The 21,238-nt window shown below is 38.0% G+C and overlaps 1 protein-coding gene across 2 annotated transcripts in view; it reads left to right on the top strand.

Annotated features, from left to right (window-relative positions):
- Positions 1-21,238, top strand: part of CDKAL1 (CDK5 regulatory subunit associated protein 1 like 1) — a 648,436-nt gene that overhangs the window by 243,595 nt on the left and 383,603 nt on the right. For both annotated transcript variants that reach the window (XM_026660497.1, XM_026660489.1), the window contains one exon: positions 14,610-14,713. In XM_026660497.1, the coding sequence (XP_026516282.1) occupies positions 14,610-14,713 (104 nt within the window). The remainder of the gene's footprint in view (positions 1-14,609; positions 14,714-21,238) is intronic.

The following is a 21,238-nucleotide window of genomic DNA, read 5'->3' on the forward strand; positions in this document are numbered from 1 at the left end:
AGCCAATTTGGTGCAAGTTAGGTTTTCTAGATATTTTATGACTAACTAATATCTAACATATACATGACATTCAAATTAAACCACTTCTGAATTTGTCACGGAGACTTCTATGGAAATTGCACCCACTAAATGTGAATTTGCATTTGGCCCTATATTTATAGAACCTATCTACTGTAGCATTGTATGCGCTAAACAATAAGACGTATGTTTGTATGGAGATGTACTGAGATGGTATCATTTATTAAGTTCCAAAAATTTAATATCAGAAGGAAAGTATATATTTTAATACACCAACAAAACAGCTTAAGTCAAAATGGGGAAAAAAGGATTGTGAGAGGTGGGATAAAAGTACTCTAAAATGAAGAAACAAGTGTGGCATATGTGGCAAAGCAAAGGCATCCCTTATGTTCAATGTCATTCATCACCGTGTCCATCCAATTAATCTTCGGTCTTCCTCTATCTATAGTTCCTTGCACTCTAGTGTGTATCCCCATGTGTGGTGTCCGTTCCAGTTTCATTCTTGACAAACGTCCAAACCATTACAATTCTTTCCAGACTCTTCCGTAACAGTGTTATTTCTTGCCCTAGCCATTTTCTTATCACTTTATTTTTTTTTTCTGCAGCCTTGACATTTTCAGTATTCCCCTCAGCCAGTTCATTTCTGCAGTCAATGTCTCATATGTCAGCTTTCCTCATACTCCAGCTTTCTGGCCCCTGCAGCAGTATCAGCTTGACAGTTGTCTCATATAGGCTGATTTTTTTTTTTAATTGAAATGTCTTTAGCCTTTCTGATGTTGCAGTTTTCCAAATGTGGTAGTGGCGATTCCCATTCACCTTTTTATGTCATCTTCACAGTTCCTATTCCTCAGTGGGGGAGGGATAGCTCAGTGGTTTGAGCATTGGCCTGCTAATCCCAGGGTTGTGAGTTCAATTCTTGAGGGGGCCATTTAGGGATCTGGGGCAAAAATCTGTCTGGGGATTGGTCCTGCTTTGAGCAGGGGGGGTTGGACTAGATGACCTCCTGAGGTCCCTTCCAACCCTGATATTCTATGAATACTAGTCCTCCAAGATACATAGAGTTTTCCAATTGTTCTAGTTTTTTGTCTCTGACTTCGATCTTCACCTCTTCTTCTTGTCTTCCAGTTGGTTTTGTTTTCTCCATGTTAATCTTCAGTCCGAATTTTTCTGCTTTCCTGGTCTACATTGTCAGTTCTCTGTAAATCCTCCCTGGTCAATGCTATAAGGTCAATAACAACTGCAAATCTAAAGTTATTCACTGTTCTTCCACATAATATAACTCCTGTTGTTTCATCTCTGTGCTACAGCCATTATTATTGTATCAAGGTGAACAAATCTGGCGATAATGTGCATCCTTATCTCACTCCTGTGGAAAAGAATGTCTCCAACCTGCCAACTGAATTTCAAATAAGAAATTGCATAAGAATAAGGCTGTTCTTGCTGAGAAACGGTTTGTAGGCAGTAGATCTCTGGTAGGCTATATGAAAACAGTGATGAAATACAAACAACTAGAGTAGGACCTGCTTTTTGGTCTCTTTCTGTGTTTTGTGGAAAATACATCTTTAGAAGAGAAAAAGACATGCACAGTCTCCGTCAACAAGTGCTAGGACTGAGGTTTTGGGTAGTAAACATTTTGTGACTCCAGGTATATTTGAGAGCAGTTGAATGGTGTATTTGTGCTTTTACGTCACTGGTCTTTTAGGGTTTCCACCACCTTAGGTTGGTCCCACAAATAAGGATGGAGAAAGCTCTCACGCCTGTTCATAAGTCCTTCAGCAAAAAACAGGGAAGGCAAGACTTGATTTTCTCCATAATTTTGATTTAAAAGTGTGTGTGGGGCCAAGAAAGTTAACTTTGAAGCTTTCTTTATAAGAAAGGAACAAAAAATCACAAGCAAAACTTTTTAGTTTTCTATATTTTCTTTAAACATCATCTAAAATCTTTTAACGATTTTTTTTTATAAACAATGTTACTGTACCCCCTGCATTTAGCAACAAAGAGTCCTGTGGCACCTTATAGACTAACAGATGTATTGCAGCATAAGCTTTTGTGTTCACCCACGAAAGCTTATGCTTCAATACATCTGTTAGTCTATAAGGTGCCACAGGACTCTTTGTTACTTTTTACAGATCCAGACTAACACGGCTACCCCTCTGATACTTGACCCCTGCATTCAGAAACTTTTAGCTTCCCCCTCTTTCTATTTATGACCAACCCACCTCCTGCTTTCATTTACCTTTAGTAGTCTATAGCGGTGATGCTAATTAGGTTTTGCTTAATTATGAATTACTCTCCTGTCATGAATCCATTGGTGCGGGTAATGATGGACTGTGGAAATAAAATTGCTTTTTATTTAAGGAGTAATACTATAAATATTTAAGGAGTATGTGGGTTAATCTTTATGAACGATATAGATCAGATGAAACTGTTTTTTATGTTTATCCTCTGACTTACATTTACCTTTTGAGAAATGTATAATTTAATGGAATAGACGCTGGCTCTGTGCATTTCACTGAGATCAAAACCCAAATCTACAAGTTTTATAATCTGCCTTTGGCAGTGGACCATACATGTATACCCACATAATAGCCTTTTTCTTTTAGTACTGTGATAGATGTGATAGTTGTTGCTCCACATCTCTGTTGTTAAACACACTCAATTCAGTTTTTTTCTCCTTTTTAATTCCTGCTTCAGTTGTGCTAGTTTCACATGGGTTTGTTTCCCTAAGATTAGCAGTGAATTTTGGGTTCATGAGAATCTAAGTATGACCAACGGGAAATTCATAACAGAACTTACTAATTTTGCCAGGTTCTCAGTGAGATCTGTTTGCCGTTTGGGTTCTCATAGACACAATTCCAAGGAAACCTCAAGGTGTACAAACCTGCCAAGATTGGCTGACCAAAATCTGTTTGTTTCACACAGTTCTAGTACCAGAGTAACCTTGGTCTTAAACCCTTAGAGGAAAGTTAATGGTGTCTGTGAAAGTATTTTTCCTGCCCCGGGAAGGAACCCTGCCTGATTTATTGAACAATGTGATTCCTTGCCTCATTGGCTTGTACATTCTGTAAGACATGGTGAAATTCTGGTTTCATTGAAATCAGTGGCAAAACTCCCATTGACTTCAGTGGGGCCAGGATTTCCACCCAGTGGTCTAATGCTGAAAGCCATCTAGTGCTGTCTATCACATAGTTCCATTCTATAGATTTTGTTCTGCCTTTTTTTTTTAAAGAACAAGAACATAATGCAATACATATTTATTAAAAAGACTGCCAAAAGTACATTAAAATGACAAAGTAAATGCTTAAGATATGGCAAAATCCTTGAGAGCAACCTTAGCTAGGCTCCGATTTGCTTAGTAGGAGTTGAGCTGGGCCCTAAAATAATCTAACTGCTGATCTGCTTTAGCTGGCTCTTTTTCTCCCTTTTTGGTTTTAGTTTTTTTCCACCAATGACTCTTCATTTAGATTAGTACCTCTATTTTTCTGTGTATTCATATTTCTTAATATGCAGGAGCAGGGTATCTTCTGCATTTTCTGGACTATGGTGCCTAGAATTCCTGTTAGAGCCTTAATCCCCATTGGACTTTCTGTCCTGTTTTTTTATGCTCCAGTTTGTACATGAAGCAAATGTACATTTGTGGTCTCTTTTATTTTCTTTTAAATGTCTGACCCTGTCTATAGCTAATCCTGCAAAGAAAATGGCATTTAAAAAGAAAAAATAGAATTTGTAATAATCAGCTATAATTTTTAAATTTAACTCTAAATACATAAAAACTATGGTGTTCTTGTTTGTTTTAAAAAAATAAAAAGGAAAAGAGAAAAAGAAGCAAACAAGCCACAATTTCTCTTAGAATTGGCAATAATTGAGCTGGAATAGTTTGACTCGCCACAGACTTGAATGGTTAAAGAGAAAATTAAAGTATAAAAAGCTGATAAGTAACTTGGAAGCAATTAGGCCATTCCAGTCACCAAGACACAGGCCACTTCAGGAGATGCACAGACAGAACTGCATGAATGTAAGGCAAAAGGCAGACGTTTTTTAAGACGGAAAAAAGACATCTCAGCTGAGTCATAATTAGAGCAGGAAAATCGGAGAGAAAGGTGGAGCGGTTCAGGATGATCAGTTATTTAGTAGCCAACACTTCAGTTTCCTTTTCCTACATGATCCTAGTGCTTTTCACCATTGCTACTGATAGAGCTTAACCAATGGTAGCAGTGGTGGGAAAGTTTTGGCAAAAAAGCCTCGCATAGACAAAATAATTGGGAAGGGCTTCTTTTCAAGTGATAAATGTTGCATTTCTGTTTGTATTATGCAATTACTTTCACTATTATTTTACCCAGACAATTCAGGCCCATTTTCCCACAGACATTTTACAAATGCTTTTTTGGGAAATGTGTCTGATAACTATCTCAAAGTGTCTAAATTAAGCTTTCTAGTTTCAACACTGCTGAAATATAATCTCCCCCTCCCCCTCCCGGATGTTTTGACCAGTGTTAAAACAATACCCTTTTCCCCAAGAATCAGAGTTTGATACCTGTTGTATGTTACAGAATGGACTGCAACCTAATGTTTCCTGTGAGATTTCATCACTCTAAAAGGTTCTGTCCCAAAAGCCATTCAGGAACTGAAAACAATAGCTCTTATCACAAGCTGTGGTCTACTTTTTAACAGTTTTCTATATAGCTGGTTCAGTCGCTGTTAATTTTTGCTGATCCATGATGTACTAAGTGTATTGCTTATATAAAAGTTTGACTGATTGTTTTGCCTTTGAATGTCCCTGCCATTTGCAAAGGATTGCTGAGGCTCTTTTTTGTCTATTAAAATACTCTAATGCAGATCTGCCTCCTTTAGAAAGTGGTGAAATATACATTTTCTTAGTTTGCTTTATTTCCTTGAATACTGTTTTAGTTCAATGTACACATGAATTAAAAAACAGACCATTAGTTTAATTTTAAAACTTTTTGAGTTTAATCATTAATTATATACATAATTGTAGTTGGCTGTAAAGTGAACATTTAATTATATAAATACAGAAATATCACTTACTGATCTTCCTTAAACATTCCCCTCCAAAAGCTCTAAACATGCTTCAACTCTTACTATGTACTTTTGACCTGTTGTTACAGCTCAAATTCATAATAAAATGTGTTCAAGGCAGTTTTATAAAGCTATGTATAGTTTGGGTTTATAAAGCTATATATAGTTGAGCACTAAACATGTTTCAATTGCCTTAAAAAGGTAAATAATATAACCTCAGGATTTGCAGTGTTCCTTATGTATTCCTTGTATACAGGGAACTATACTGAACACTGCACACTCTGAGGAAACATGGCATATTGAGGTTAGATAAGCTTTTAGTGGTCTGAGAGGCCGCATCTCTGCCTGTTCACTGCTTGAGCAGTCAAGTACACGTGTTATGATAGGAGTCACTAGACTTGAATGGCTGCTGGTAGATAGAACTCAGTATGGGGAAGAAGCGGTAGTCTTCACCTTGCTTTCCCGCATTCTTCCAATAGAGCTCAAATTTGTGAATCTTCAGGGTGCTCTGCAAAGCCTTTCCATTTACGAAGGCCTATGCCTCGAGTGGTGGCTGGGCCAAATTCAGAAGCTGATCAATGGCTATATCTACAATAGGGGTTTCTGCTAACACAGCTATGTTGGTCGGGCTGTTGGGATATTAGATGAACTACATGAAGAAAAAAAATACTGATTTTGGGCAATGAGTATGGAGCAGTATCTAGCTAGAAAAAATGTGGTGACAGGTTAATTAATAATGTAGTCTCACTGCTTGTTGATATTTTAAATGGCTATGTTTAACTCTTTTAAATACTCTTTTTTTCCCCTGATTTTCAACAGTATATTGTAATGAATGTTATGGTGCTGTTTCCTTAAAAGCAGTTACTACATAGTTAACCAAGCTATTATAGCGCATAGCTGCTTTGCTTCTGTATGGTTAACTCAGTACACTTACATAGATCTTTTATATTCAAAGTGCTTTACAATCATTATCGGATTGTCTCACAGCCTTTTGAGGTAGTTATAGATGATATACCTATTTTGCAAATAATGAATTGAATCAAAGAGGTTATGTGACTTGCCCAAGGCCAGAGTGTGACGCTTCTGTCTGAGTCATAGTTAAAAGATTGGAAGACCCTTTTACCTGGTCCCGGTTTCAAACTACTAGACCATGACTTTTTTCTTAATGGATGGTTGTATTTATTCTAATTTCCAAGTTGCTAAAATGTCCAGTGTCTCCCTTGGGAGCTCTATGACCATTTAGATAGAAGTGCAAAGAGCCATTATTATTCAGTTGCCACTGTGACACTTACAGTTCTGTGTGTGCCTGAATCACCCCCAACTTGAGTGTGGGAGTTGAGTTTCACACAAAATATTCACACATTAAAAATACAAAATACAAATAGTATGATTATGAGCTGTCAAACCAATGAAACAACCACCCCCAAATAAAATAGGAGAGTCACCTCATCATAGGTGAGATATGACCGAAGTGGGAAAAGCTTGCCCTTCGGCTCTTCTGTAGAAGAAAGCTGTCTTTTCAAAAGTTCATCCTGCTCCCAGGTGATGGGCAAAGGATGGATTATCTACTCCAATAATAGTATCCTATAATTGCATTGCAATTTGAGAGAAATGTTTAAACCGTAAGCATCCACACTATGTGGAATTTCTCTGAAACATGTTGAAGTTTCAGTATTATGTAGTCCAGTGAGAGACTCTACTTGAGATAGTATGGTTTGTAAACTTGTTTTTTTTTCCCAAAGAAGTTTCTGAAGTATTTTGGTTATTTACCTTAAATAGATATTTATATGACGGTTCCTAATTTCAGAGAAGTCCTGTTTTTATCAGGTACATTTTCCCCACTTAAATAATTGTGGTGTTGGAACGTTAGTGTTAGGAATGCACTTGGAATGCAGAGTTAAAAAACAAAGTCATCTATAAAGAAAAAAAGTCTTGCCTATTGTTTAGTGGATTGAAATAATCTGTTGGAAAATTGCAGAAAGTCAAGGGTAAGAGGACATTCATGTGTAAAATGAATGTGTGTGTTTGCACAATGTGCTTACTTTGGTGGCCATTGAATCAATTTTAACTCAATTCACTAAAAATTAGAAAATTGTTGAAGTGCAATGCAGCATTTTATGGAGATGTAATTCTAGCAAATATACATCATGTTTAACCCTGTTACTGCAATATTACTGTTATAAATGTTTTGAGTATGGGATTTCACTTCCCTACAAATTTGGCTACAAACACATGGGCTTATATTTGTGGAACATCTGTAAGTTCTTCTATTGGTAGTTAGTAGCAGTTTTTCCCTATTTAGAATACCTATTACTAGTATTTCTGCTCAAGTGTAATGTGGTTAAAGGGAAAATCTCTTTTTAAGATAACTTTGTTAATAAATTATATTTCATTCAAATTTTAACAAAAAAATTGGAAGGAGCTCAAGTCTTTCCCGGGAAGAATTAATATTATGTTTTGACACAAGTAAATGTACTTTTCTTTTTGGAAATCCGCTACTTTGTTAATGCAAAGTAATTCAGGGTTGGAATTGGTGATTCCTTCCAAGGAAGAGTTACAGTAGAAGTGGAAGGTAATGTTGGTAATTCAGTCAAAAGGATGGCGCTTTTTGAGTCTGTACTGTAGCAGTATTCCATTGTGGTATCAAGGGAATAGTACTGAGACATAAAGTAATCATTACAAATCCCATACCAGTAAGATAAGTATTAGCACTTGTGTTCTGACTAAATTCCAATTGAATAATTGCATTTTGCCTATCTAACATTTTTATATTACTTCCAAATGGTTAAGAGTTTCTTCATTTTTCTCTGTTTTTAATATTGGTTGGCACTACTAGACATGGTTGAAGTGCATTTTGTAATCTATGAGCAGTTTGTAAAATTTGAGGTCTTTGGTGATCCTTGGATTGAAAGGCACTTTATAATTTAAATATTTTATAGTGAAATCTTGGCTCCATAGAAATCAATGGCAAACCTACCATTAACTTCAGTGAAACCAGGATTTCAGCTTGAATGTGTCTGTTCTCAGGCTTGGTCTACAGTAAGAATTTATATTGGTATAGCTTTGTCACTCGGGTGTGAAAAATCCACGCTCCTGGGAAACGTAGCTATATTGACCTAACCCATAGTGTAGACAGTGCTAGGTTGCCTGTTGGGGAGGTGGATTATCTATGCCGATTGGAGAAGCCCTGTTGTCACCACAGGTGTATCTACACTGAAGCACTACAGCAGTACTGAACAGCTGTATTGCTGTAGCGTTTTCAGTGTAAGCATACCACTATTCTCATCTACTGCAAAAACCCACAGATTGGAGTAGTCTTTATTCCTCTGCTGTCATAAGTGTTATTCCTAATTGGTCCTTCCTGTAAGGGATATCCTTTCATTTTCAGTATATTTTTCTGATAAATATTTAATTTTCAAAAAGGAAAAGTCTCCTTTTACAAAATAGACCATTTAAGCACAAATTCACTTGAGTAGGGTAAAGTCTTATAGTCCCTATCTCTCCATTTCAAAATTGCTGGGACATGAACAAAGTGCCTTATTAACTTAAGCACATTTGAAAATAGGATGTAGACTCCTAAGTCACTTGATTTCACCCAAAGTAGATTTTTAATGCTTTTGCATTAAGCTAATTAATCTTCATAATTTTACATCAATGTATTTAATATCTTTGTGTTACGTTTTATTTTTATTTATACACAGCAGCATTTAGAGCAGACTTCAAATATTTAAAGTAGGTTTGTGTTTCATAAACACAAATGTCTCCTGTTGCTTCAGCATATCGTTTTTCAGTCCCATTCACTAGGTGTGTAAGTCTCATAGTTTGCTCCAGAGTCATTTTTAAGGGGAGAGATTCACAAGTTGGTTCATTTGAGCAAGAATGCAATTTTAGGTCCCTTGCCATTTTGCTGATGGGATTCAGTTAATAAGATACAGTGCTGGGGTGGCTTACTTGAAAGAAGCACTGATTTTTCTGTGATGCTTATGGTATGTTTTAAATTAACATGTTCAAGGACTGATTATTTTTGAATCTGTTGAAAAGTGTTTAGGCCAAATTCTTTCTTGTAAATATTTAACGGAAAATTGCATTTATTTCAATCAGCTGCAGCTTGAAAAAATCATTTTAAAATTCACTTTTTGCCAAGTGAGAGCTAAGAAATATATTTCCAAATAGTATTTTAAGTTATGGTGTGTAAATATTGGCCCTTTCTGTATTTCAGAGCGGAATTTTAAAAGTGTATCTTCTTTTGTTTTGCTATATAATTTGATTACCGAAAGAAAGGTACAGACTAGACTACATGAATGTCACCGAATGGTTCCGATAAAATGTGCGAAAAGTGGTCCTTTCTCTCCTCTTCCTCTGAACACAGATGTTCTGTTTTTAGAACCAGACCCTGCTTAACATGAAATGTTTGAGAAGTGGTCTTTCTCTCTTTCTCCCCCCCCCCACCCCTACTCCCATTTTCAGCTTCTGACTGGGACTTTCGAAATATCATGAAAAATGGTTCTGTTATGATATATTTCCAGATGTTCCAGGTTGGATTGGGAGGAGTCTGTGCCCATTAAACCAAAGTTGTGGAGGGAGAATCAAGTCCATCGGTCTCGCCCTTGAAAGCTAGTCCTTCCATTCAGTCTGTAGAGGAAAGAGGATGTGCAGGAAGGATTGGGTACTAGCAAGGCCTTTTGGGGAAAAAGTGGTTGGGGGAGTGTCACAGGGATCCCACCCAAGTTTGGATAATTTAAACATGAATCATATATGTCTGAACTATTAGATGCTTATTGAAACTGACCCTAAACCTTTGGAGGCCCATCTAATACTATTCAGGATTCCTGATGAAGTTAAGGCTTTTTCACATTCCAATATGACTGCTCGAGTGTCAGGGTAAAAAAAATATATATGTGTGTCATACTAGCATCGCCATCAATGGTACAGCAAGAGGAGAGGGAGAGATTCATTTATTTGGACTTTTATGACCTGATGTGCAGACAGCTAAAAAAATTGAAGTGAATTGCCCCACTATGCTATTCGTAGTTTTGTTTTATTTTCGAGTTTCGTACATTTGGTTATACTGGATTATCTGGATGCTGCCATTCACTTTCTCACTTTTTTTATTGTTAATATCCAGAGTCACTTGTCTGGTTGCCTTTATGTTCAATTATTCCACTTGCTTTTTACTTTGTTGCCTTGAGAGTTAAAAATGGAAATATCCTGGTTAATGTCATATTCAGAGCAAAAATATATATATATATATATATATATATATTGTAAAGAAGCTGTGAAATTTTAGGAAGATACTGTAAAGTGAGAGAGACTTCATCTTTTATTACCAAAGTTGAGTCATAGTTTGGCATAGTCTACAAAAAGCTCAGTAGAGGTGCATATGGCCCCCCCACACAGATACTTTAAAATTTAATGCCTCTTCCTATTCACGTCTGCTCCTTTAAAAAAAAAAAAAAAAAAAAAAAGTTTGGGCCTGAAGGTTCAACCGTAGAAGACCTTTTGTTTTCACAGAAGGTGATGAAATTGGCACTCTTTCCTTTTTCAAAACAATAATCTTATGAAATTTACATAATTTCAGTTCTTTGTATACTTACTTCTAGTTCCTGTTTTTTATGGGAAAGTTGGCATGTCTAAAAGTATTGTTCAGTGTAATTCCTGGGCATGTGAATAGCAACTAGGGATCCTCATACAGGAGTATGATTTGTCTCTCTAGTATCAGAAGTGGCCCTTCACTGAGTTCTCTCAGAGATCCAAGCGTTTTATTCCGGAGATGTAATGGTAATCTTGATTAATATGATTAGAGGCAAGCAACTGAAGCTGTAGTTTATTTGAAAAGGGTGTGCAATGCAAATTAAGTTTTATTATAAATACTCTGTCTATTATCTTTGTAGCCACTTCATAGATCAGGTTGCACTTGATTTCCATTATTTAATTTTGCTTTCACTCTCCCTCACTGTCACCTTAAATCCATAAGAAAGGAAATATTTGAAAAAATATTCTAACTTTAGCCAAAAACGAAAACAGAGGAGAGAGATGAAATTATACTTATTGCATTCACCTACTTTTGCTCTGTCACACAGGAACAAAGTTTGGTTGATAAAACTGATTTTAAAAGTTAAGATTTTAAATCGGAGTGCTACTATGGTTCTGCTTTGTCAAGCTTAAAATAGGATGTTGATTGATTACTGAAGACACAAGATTTCTAAACATCTCTTTCCTTTGTGAAGTTGGACCTCAAAATGAGCGCCAACTGTAGGGAATATCAGTTGAGAGAGAAGAATTTTTCCACCAAAATTGAAGTTAATCAGACTTTGTAAATTAAGGCAAATATTAAAAGTGGTGGTCACCATAGTTAAAACATTATTCTAGCTCTAACCCCTACCCCAACTTTAGCTTCAAGATGCAGAGCTGTTAACATTTAAATGTAAATGTATTGGATTAATCTGTTTGTGAGGAAAGGGGATTCCTCCTGCACCCCCAACTCTCCTTCTCTTTCCTACAAACCACCTAAAATGGTCACTTCTTATGGAGCTTAGGATGTCTGCAGGAAGGGTGTACGCTGGTGGGTTGGAGAGCCCACAGCATTTGGGGGGACATCAAAGGAGGTGGAAGCAGAGTGTGAGTAGCATTGCACCCCTTCTGCAGATGTTTAGCATGGGTATGGAATCTTTGGGCCTCCTTTATACATTGTAACAAAGGAAAAAAGGACGCAAGCACAATATGATTTTTTGGTTTTGAACTTTGCTAGACATCTTTATGGTACCTAAACAACATTACTCTGACCTTGTTGTAGTGCCCTGAGAAAATAACAAGCTAATGGAGTTTGAACTATTTGTTATGGAAAAATATAATCTTACCAATGATCATAAAAGCTGGTATATTAATAATCATATAGTAGTTGCTTCTTTAAACACTGCATTTGTTGCTGTTAGTATTAATCAGAAATAATCTTTTAGGATCAATGAGGGAAGGAAGGGTCATATCCCTGCGCTGCCAACTTCCTACAGTAGTGGGCAACTGGGGGAAACCTTGATCCTTCATGTTATCTTATTCTTTGTAAATGTCAGAAAAGCATCTAAACTTCTGGAGATTTAACTAACTCTTTTGACATTTGCCCATTTTTGAGCTTACAGAGAGCTCTTTGTCAGGTGTGGGAAATGTACTCGAGTGTCAATACAAGGTGGAACAGATTGTTTAGTATAAGTAGATAACATATATTTCAAGGGACCATTCAAGATGAAGTGTCCAGTTAACTCCCCTCCAGTCATTGGGGGGAGGGGGAGAAAACAAAAAAGCTGGGAGGGGGGGAAGTTAGTGAGTTACAGATTGTTGCAATAAGCCATAAATTCAGTGTCCATGATGTTTAGTATGTAGCAAAGTTATTAATTTAAGCTCCCGAGCTCGTCTTTTGAAGGTGTTAGAGACCTCTCTGTCATCCTCCTCAAAGGAAACCTACACAACACCTTCAAAAGAAGAGCCTGGGAGTTTAAATTCAAGAATTTAAAAAATACTAGATCTGTCCCAAATCCTTCTGAGCCCTGATCATCAAGTTGACCTCCTTACAAACTCCCAAATCATTTTCACTGAGATAAAAAATAGTCATGTCTGGTGTTTGCTCCCTGACTGCCAAGATGTATACCAGGGCCACAGCTGGTTCCAGAGCATGACCCTCCTTCTCTGCCACCTCAGGATTGCCTTGCCACTGAGACCCAGCTGTAAACCTCCAGAAGACCTGGCAGCCTTATGTGCTTGGTTTTCATTACTTCACTTGCAGATACATGCCACTCCTCACCTGACCTGTTTGCTTGGTACTGAAACTGGGGACATAGTAAAATTAGCTATTCAGAATGCCAGACTCTGATTTTCCATCTGGGATCCCATAAAAGTCCTGTATGCAATTTGAATGGCATCATTCAATTGTTTGAATTCCCTGTGTCCCTAGTCCTAGTTGGGCTGCAGTTATTGGTGCCTCAATTGTGAATAAGTGGAAATCAAAGATGTGCAGGTAGCCATGATATTGTTAGGTCCTTTTTTAAAACTGCCACTGGCAACTAGTTTCCCAGTCATGGGGTTGCAGACATCCTGACAGATGGCAACACAGTTTATGTGCCCAAGTGATAAATGCAATCATGTAGTTGTTTGGTGTGTTTCTTTATCTTTATTTGCATGCTTCAGAAAACTCTTCTGGGCCCTACTATATTTCATTAGTTATTGTTTAAAATGATTTCTGTATATTCATACTACTCTTTTTCCGGCATCCAAATGCTTTATAATATCCAAGTAGTAGTTTTGTGTTTGTGATAATGAACATTTATTTATTTTTAACCAAGAACAAGAGTAACTTCTTTCTTTCTTTCTTTCTTTCTTTCTTTCTTTAAATCTTGATATTTCTGCCTACTAAATGGGAAATAAGTCAGCTTTAAAAAAAGCTGCTGTTAACTTTCTGCCTTACTATGTTCATGGCACTGCCAAGACTAATCCCAGAAAAGCTTGCAGTGAGCATTTTATGATCCTCCTATCCTTGCTGCAATGAACTAATCTGGCTTTAATATATTGTCAGATAAATTAGACACACTGAAGTTCTTGGAGTTTCTTATGGGTGTTTTTCTTAATGCTTCCCATCCCCCAGTTGGTCATCAAACTCTCTTCTGATGTAATGATTCTGCCCTCACTATTTCATACATTAATATTGTTAAGCCAAATAAGTCACAGGAGAGGGGAAAATGTACTGTATTTTTCAAGATTTCTAAAGTGTACAAAATGGTTTTAAGACAATGGTAAGAATCTGTCACATTAAATTCTTTTCTAAATTTTATGAAGGCTTAAATGAGTATTTGAATATCTTAAGAGATGATAGAGTTGTAATTCTGCCTGTGGAACTAATGTTTAATTTCTAGACTAAAAGGCTGGAAATTTGTGGCTTAGTCCTTAGATTCTCATGCATTTCTGTTTTTTATGGTAACACTGAAGTCTGAGTAGGTCTGCACTTGGATTTTTGACTAAAATTGCTCACCCCTTGCTATTACCAGCAACAGTGGGAGCACCAATGTATACACGTCTGCACAAGACAGTGCTTAAAAGCCAGAAGCAGCAGATGCTGGGCCTAGCACTTGCATCATCCCTGCCATCACAGGAGATGACCCTGGAGGTAGCAATGGTGGAAAATATAGCCACAAATTCAAACTGTAAAAGGGGCTTTCATGTGAAAATCTCTTGAGCCTGTTACTTTTTAGAAAGACCTTGATTCCTGATCTGCAGTCCTTGCACAAAATTTCCACTGGCTGTAGGGTTTTTAACCATTTGGTTTTTAAAGTCTGAGTAAACTACTTTGATTATCTCTTTAAAATAGGGAGGAAGAATAAATAACTAAACCGATTTATATGGCATATTTACTGGTGTGAAAATATTTTTTTTTAATTAAGCTAGTAGTACCTCTGCATTTCTACATATAAAAGTTGTATTTTGCATATTTTTGTTTTGCTACAATTCTGTGTACTAAAGTATTGGGAAGGGTATTTTTGACAGTAAACTAATGTATTTTAAACTTTAAATAGGTGTCTCAATGCATGTACCTATTGCAAAACCAAGCATGCCAGAGGAGACCTAGCAAGTTATCCAATTGAAGAACTAGTGGACAGAGCCAAACAGTCTTTTCAAGGTAAGGTTATTTCAGTTACCTAAATCAGCTTTAAGATTACAAGATCTTACTCCCACAGGTAATTTCCTTTTTATAAGATAGACTTGGTAGTAGGTTAATGTATTATTTGTATTACAAATATGTTGTAAGTGTGCTTGCTGGTGCCCGCTGTATTTTATTCCTTCATTCATTACATTATGCAGCAGTACTTTCAGGAGTTAGTATTTCCACAGAAATATTTCATTGGTCTTAATCTTGTTTATACAAAGGTCCATCTCAAGGTTTATTGATGATGATGATGATTTGAATTTTTTTTCCCCCTTCTTAAAAATAGGAGGGGAAAACGTTTTCTGATTTCAGATCCTTTTATGTGACGCACAATAAAAATTGCTTGTGTTTTAAAACTAATTTTAGCGGCTCTTAATCCTTCACTTTATGTATTGTAAAGTAGTAAGAAGAACAATTATTTTGCATAGAATGTATGCTTACAGTAAAAGCAAATTTCATTAAAACCTCATTAGAGTTCTTATGATGCTGTGTTTTTAGGATGCGTCACTGTTCTAAAAATGGGTCCTTTGGAGTTCCTCTAGGATGTTTGTCAGTGATGCTGGGTTTAGGATTCATTTTGAAGCAATTAAGATCCACAGTATCTCTTACTAGGAGCTATTATATGCTTAAAATCTAAATGGAAAAATTGTAATGACGTCTTTTGATTTATTATTGGATGTGTGAATGTTTAATTGGGATGGCTACTAATAAGCTGCCATTTCCTATGTTTTTAACCACTCATAGCTCATACACTTGCTTGGGAAGCATTACAATCCTCATGGTAGAATGCTAATGTTTACAGTTTGTCCCTGGATAGATCTCTAATTTTACCCTTCCTTCAAGTAAATACAAATACAGCTATTGTGCCAACTTCATCCCTTGTGTAAACTCACTAAAGTAAATGGCATTGTTCCATGGATTAATTTGCCCACTATGTTAAAGTAGCACAAATGTTCTAATTTCAACCCAGGGAAATGAAATTGAATGGCTTCTCTCTACATCCTTAAGTCTTCTTGTTGTGTCTAGATGTAGACAGATATGGTGTGTGATATCTCATTTCTTTTTAGACACCTGCAGTGTCTATGAACAAGAAGTATGGGTTATTCTTTACTTAACTATGAACGTTCTTGTTTCTGTGAGTTAAAGTTGGAGCTTAGATATTATTTTAATATGATTATTTTAATTTCACTAATATGAAAACATAAATGGATGCTACATAAGTAATAAGGCCACAGAACTTAAGCAAGTTCTAAGTCCATCCTTATTTAGGAACCATTTAAGCACAAATCTTCAATGGGACTTAACCTCCCTTTGTGAGTAGGAATGCTTACAATCAATGCCTAAGTTTACAAGTTTTTATTTCAACATGCACATTATACTCCTGGGGGAATTTTATGGCACTGTGCATGAACAGAATTTATGTCCCCCCCCGCAGATTTCTTTTCTTCCCTGCAGAAAAATGACTTTCTGATGGGGAAGCAAAAGGCAGCCATAAGAGCAGTCATACAGTCCTCCCCAGCAGCATGTTTTGGGTGCCCAGGGCAGCCAGCAGAGAGAGAAATCACTGTGGGGTGGGGGGCGGGACTGGGAGAGACCCGGCTGGTGGCTCCTACCCTGCGCCAGGCTCAGCTGCTAGTCCCAGCTGGGCTGGGGAAGACGAGACTTCCTCTTCCTCTGCATGGCATCCGGGGCCGGGTCAGACCCACCCCCAGATTTCTCCCCCAGCTGCAGGAAGCTCCGCAAACTCCCCCCTGCCTCTGCTTCCTGCACCCATCACTCCTCAGCTGCAGGGGGAGGGATTCCTATACAGGGAGCTTCTCCCCCATCCGCCCAATCCCCGTACATCCAAACCCCCTCAAACCCAGACCTTTCCACTGAGCCTCACCCCCTGCACTCAGAACCCACCCCCACGATGAGCCCCACTCCCTCTACACCTGGACCACCCCGACGAGCCACCCAGATCTCCACTGCACTGAGCCCCACTCCCCCAGTATCTGGACCCCCCACTCAGCCCCCCACACCCGTTCCCCTCTGCCAAGCTCTATCCTCCTCCTCACACACAGACCTCTCCTGTTGAGCCCCAACCACCTTCACCTGGACCCCCCTGCAGAGTCCCATTACCATTGAACCCAGAACCCCCCAACATGCCCCTGTGCATACAGATCTCCCGCATACCTGGATCCTCCACTGAGCTGCCTGCGCCCAGGTTGCCCCACACAGAACCATCTCAACCCACATCTGGATCCCCCCACACTTGAATCCTGCCTTGCTGAGCCTGCTTGCCCACACCTGGTGCACCTGGCATGGAGGGGCAGGGCCCTGGGGTGTTTTGGGGGCAGGTCTGGTCCTTGCGCTGTGTCACATTTGGGTGCAGACTCACCACTGAATCTGTGTCCTGGGGGCGAGGGGAGCTGCACAGTGATCTACCACCTCTGTGCAGCCAGTGGCTTGTGCTCCCCAATGCAATTCTGGAGCCCCTACATTTATTTGACAAATAAAATTTGCAGAATTTTGCAGAATTTTAAAATATGATGCACAGAATATATATATATTCCTCCTCCTTCAAACCCTCCATAAAGCCTATCAGTAACTGTCACTACAAGATTTTCTCCCTTTCGTCAAGCATGTGCTATCAACTGCTAGATTTCCCCCCCCCCCCCCCCCAATGCCTGAACTGGATTGTAAATTCCTGGAGGCAGGAATCCAGTCATATTTTAGAATTGCCTTTTTAATAGATCTATATGATATAAATGTATAGAGCAGCATTCTCAGACTTGATTGGTTCACGTACCGCTACCTGAAAAAAATCATTGTGAAGTAAAGTGATGGCACATCAAGCTCACTTGCCTGTGGGACCCCTGTAGAGTCTGCATTCATACAATGGTGTTGCGTTAGCTAACGTAATGCGGATACCATCACAGGATATTGCAAGAGTTAAGTTCAATTGCTATTTTTATCTCTTTACCCGCTAGTTGGTGGAATAAATCATGCAGCATCAAGTGTAGCTCATTACATTAAAAGAGAGAATAACTTATAACACTGTCGTCAATCTTATGTCTATCACTCACTATATATTCTCACACACCTAACTCGTATGTATTAAAAACAGTCTTTTCAAGGGGTGGAGACCTTATCCCCAGTTCCAAGTATGTGTTTGTGGAGGTTACAAGTTTTCAGCGACAATGAAGTATGAAATTGCATACTGGATAACGTGCTTTAATCTTGATAAATAATTTAGATGATACAGGAACAGCCATTATTTGACATGCTTTTCATCAATTTATATGCAATAAACAATTTAAATTTGAATATATATGACATTATTTATTATTATTATTTTTGTTTTTCTTTCATAAGGCATAATTTTGCCCAATACTTTACAATTGTTTGCTTTTTCTATTACATGTCTTCTTCCATAAAAAACATCTTCAGTCAAGAATTTTGTCTCTTATTTTGCTTCCAAAAATGCACAAGATGTTGTGACGTTTGGGTGTTAACATTTCACTTGTTAAAATTTATTGTATGCTAAACCCACAGATTAGCCAGTTCTTTCTATGTTATAATAGTTATCAGAGATTTTCATATATCTACTTTGTTGTAATACTTTTAGATGACTTTAGTTTGACTGTAAATCATTTACTGTCTAAAAAATAATTAGGAGACTTTCTGTATTGGATCAAGATGATTCTTCTGGCCTGACTCAGGGTATTCTTTCTGGGTTTTAATTTCCTGGAGCTGTATTTGTCTAAGAAGGGTAGTGAAATTTCTCCTTTTAAAAGTATTTTGATAGTTATTCTCTCTATTTGCATCTGATTTTCAAATTGTTTCATATTTGTGGTTGAATTACTGGGCTTCCATTCAGACATATTCCTCAGTTTCCAAACTGCACTTAACATCAGCAGAGGGAGAATTTCCTTTGTCAGCTGTGCTATTTGATTTTGATTCAGCTTAAAATGTATTTGTGCAGTATGCATAGCTGTTCTTTATTTTGATAGTTTAACAGCAGTTCTCATTACTTCTCTACCTTGAGTTACCAAAAAGAAATCACACACTAAAACAAAAGGATTCACTAGACTTCAAAAAGATTTCTATTTTTTTTTATTTGATTTTTCTACTTAGTATCATATCAAAGAAAAGAAGACAGCCAAACAAGAAAGAAATAAAACTTAATTACTCGTCACTCTCCACTGACATTGTTACAGACCCAACTTGTATTGTTTAAAATTTAATTTCAAGCTGGTAAAACTAATTTCAACATTGTTGTCTTTGGGGATCACATCAAATGACTGCTGGAGTCCTAAACTTCCATTGGGGTGTGCGGTAGATGAACGAGATGAAACAGCGATTTGTTGACTAAACAGTTCTTTGAGTTTCACAGAAGAAACTTTCCCATCATAGTTTATAAATAACTCTTTGCAAACCTGGATTTTATTTTGTTGTTGGTGAATCTTTTGCTTAATATATCTGTAAATGTAGCGCACAGACAGAATAGCTAACTCACAGAACTTTTATGTAACTACTCGTAGGTCTCAGATTTCTCTCCCCCCCCCCCCCCCCAATGAAAGTACATGATCTGATGGTGACAGTGTGGTATCATAAAAATGTTCACCTACTAACGACGCAAAAATTCCAGAGTCTCAGGCTTCATCTCTGAAGTTTGGTTGTGAAGTGACCATTTGTTAAATGAGAGTTACAGAATTGTTCCTTAGTGGTTATACCCAGATGAGGCACGCTGTTCTAGAACAGTCCAGAATGTCCCACTGAATAGCAGAAAACCACCCACATGAGCTACTTTCCTTAGTAAGTGGAAGTGTTCCTTTATCTGGGAAGCTAGTCACAGTGTGTCTCCTATGCAGTCTACAATTCTAAAGATTCTAGACTACCTTTTACATCTCAAAAGTGTCAAGTCCAGCAGTCAGCTCCATTAAGGTGCACCTGGCTGCAATGTCAGAGTTTAACACCTGTATTGATGGAAGGATTGTTTTCTCTAATCCTATAACAGCCAGGTTCCTAAAAGGTCTCAATAGACTGTTCTGTCCTTGGGACTTGAATTTAGTTCTGTCAGCAATTATTGGCCCTCAAATTGAACCCTCAACCTCTTTCTCTCAGTTACACCTCTCAGTGAAGGTGGCCACCTTAGTAGCCATCACATCTGGAAGGAAGGGGGGCGGGATTACGTGTCCTGAGAATGGATCCTCCATAGTCTATATTCTACAGTGACAAGGTGCCGCTCAGACCACATCCTTAGGTTTTTTACAAAATAGTATCAGATTTCCACCCCATTCAGTCAATATACCTACCATTTTTCCCCAAAGCGCATGGTCACAAGGATTAACTCTTTATTTTATTCTACACTTTAGATATGCACCAAGGCCCTAGCCTTTCACCTGTGTAGAACAAAGCCTTATTGGGTTTCTTCTCAGCTTTTTGTATCATATGCGGAATGAATGAGAAGTCATCCTGTTCCAGCATAATGGTTCTCCAAATAGATGATCAGCTGCATTGTTATATACCATACTGCTAACAGTATCACACCCTCTGAGAAGTTGTCAGCACACTCAAGTATGGTGCATTTTAACTTTACTGCATTTGTGGGAAACACCACTATCTTCAACATCTGCAGAGCAGCAACAAGGTCATTGTTTCATATGTTTGCTAGGCACTATGCATTTACTACAGCTTCAAGAGAAGATACAAGCATGGGGAAAATTCTCTTTCTGAAGAGAATCCTAGGCCAGCCCCTACAACATAATGGATATATGAAATCGCTCAAAGAACAAGAAACAGTTACTTGCCTTCTCGTAACTGTTGTTCTTCAAGATGTTGCATATCTCTGATACATGACCCAACCTCCTTCCCCAATGCATCTGAGCCTATCTACAGTCCAGTACGAAGGAACTGAAAACTGGGTGGAGCTTGGAGCACAAGGGAGGTGAGGGCGCAGGTGAGGCCACTCCTACTGTTACCGCAAGGGAAAACTCTCTGGCACCAGTGCATGAGCCGCACACACATCTGCATGGCCTATATAACACATCTTGAAGAACAACAGTTACAAGAAAGTGAATAGCTGTTTCTTATTTCCAGTTTGAATTTCTCTAGCTTCAATGTCCAGCCATTGGATCTTATTGTGCCTTTAATCTAGCAAACAAAGTATTCTCCACTATCTTCTCATGTGAGCACTCACTGACCATGATCAAGTTTACCTTTTACCTTTGTCTTGGATAAATTACATAAACTAAGCTTCTTTTGTGTCTCATGATAAAGCAGGATTTCCAGACCTCAAATCATTCTTGTTGCTCTTTTCTGAACCTTTTCCAATTTTTCAACATTGTTTTTGAAGTGTGAACACTGGAACTGGGGGGAGGGATAGCTCGGTGGTTTAAGCATTGGCCTGCTAAACCCAGAGTTGTGAGTTTAATCCTTGAGGGGGCCATTTAGGGATCTGGGGCAAAAATCTGTATGGGGATTGGTCCTGCTTTGAGCAGGGGGTTGGACTAG

The sequence above is a fragment of the Terrapene carolina genome, unplaced genomic scaffold (genome assembly GCF_002925995.2).
Source record: "Terrapene carolina triunguis isolate 2854851 unplaced genomic scaffold, T_m_triunguis-2.0 Scaffold58, whole genome shotgun sequence".
NCBI lineage: Eukaryota > Metazoa > Chordata > Testudines > Emydidae > Terrapene > Terrapene triunguis.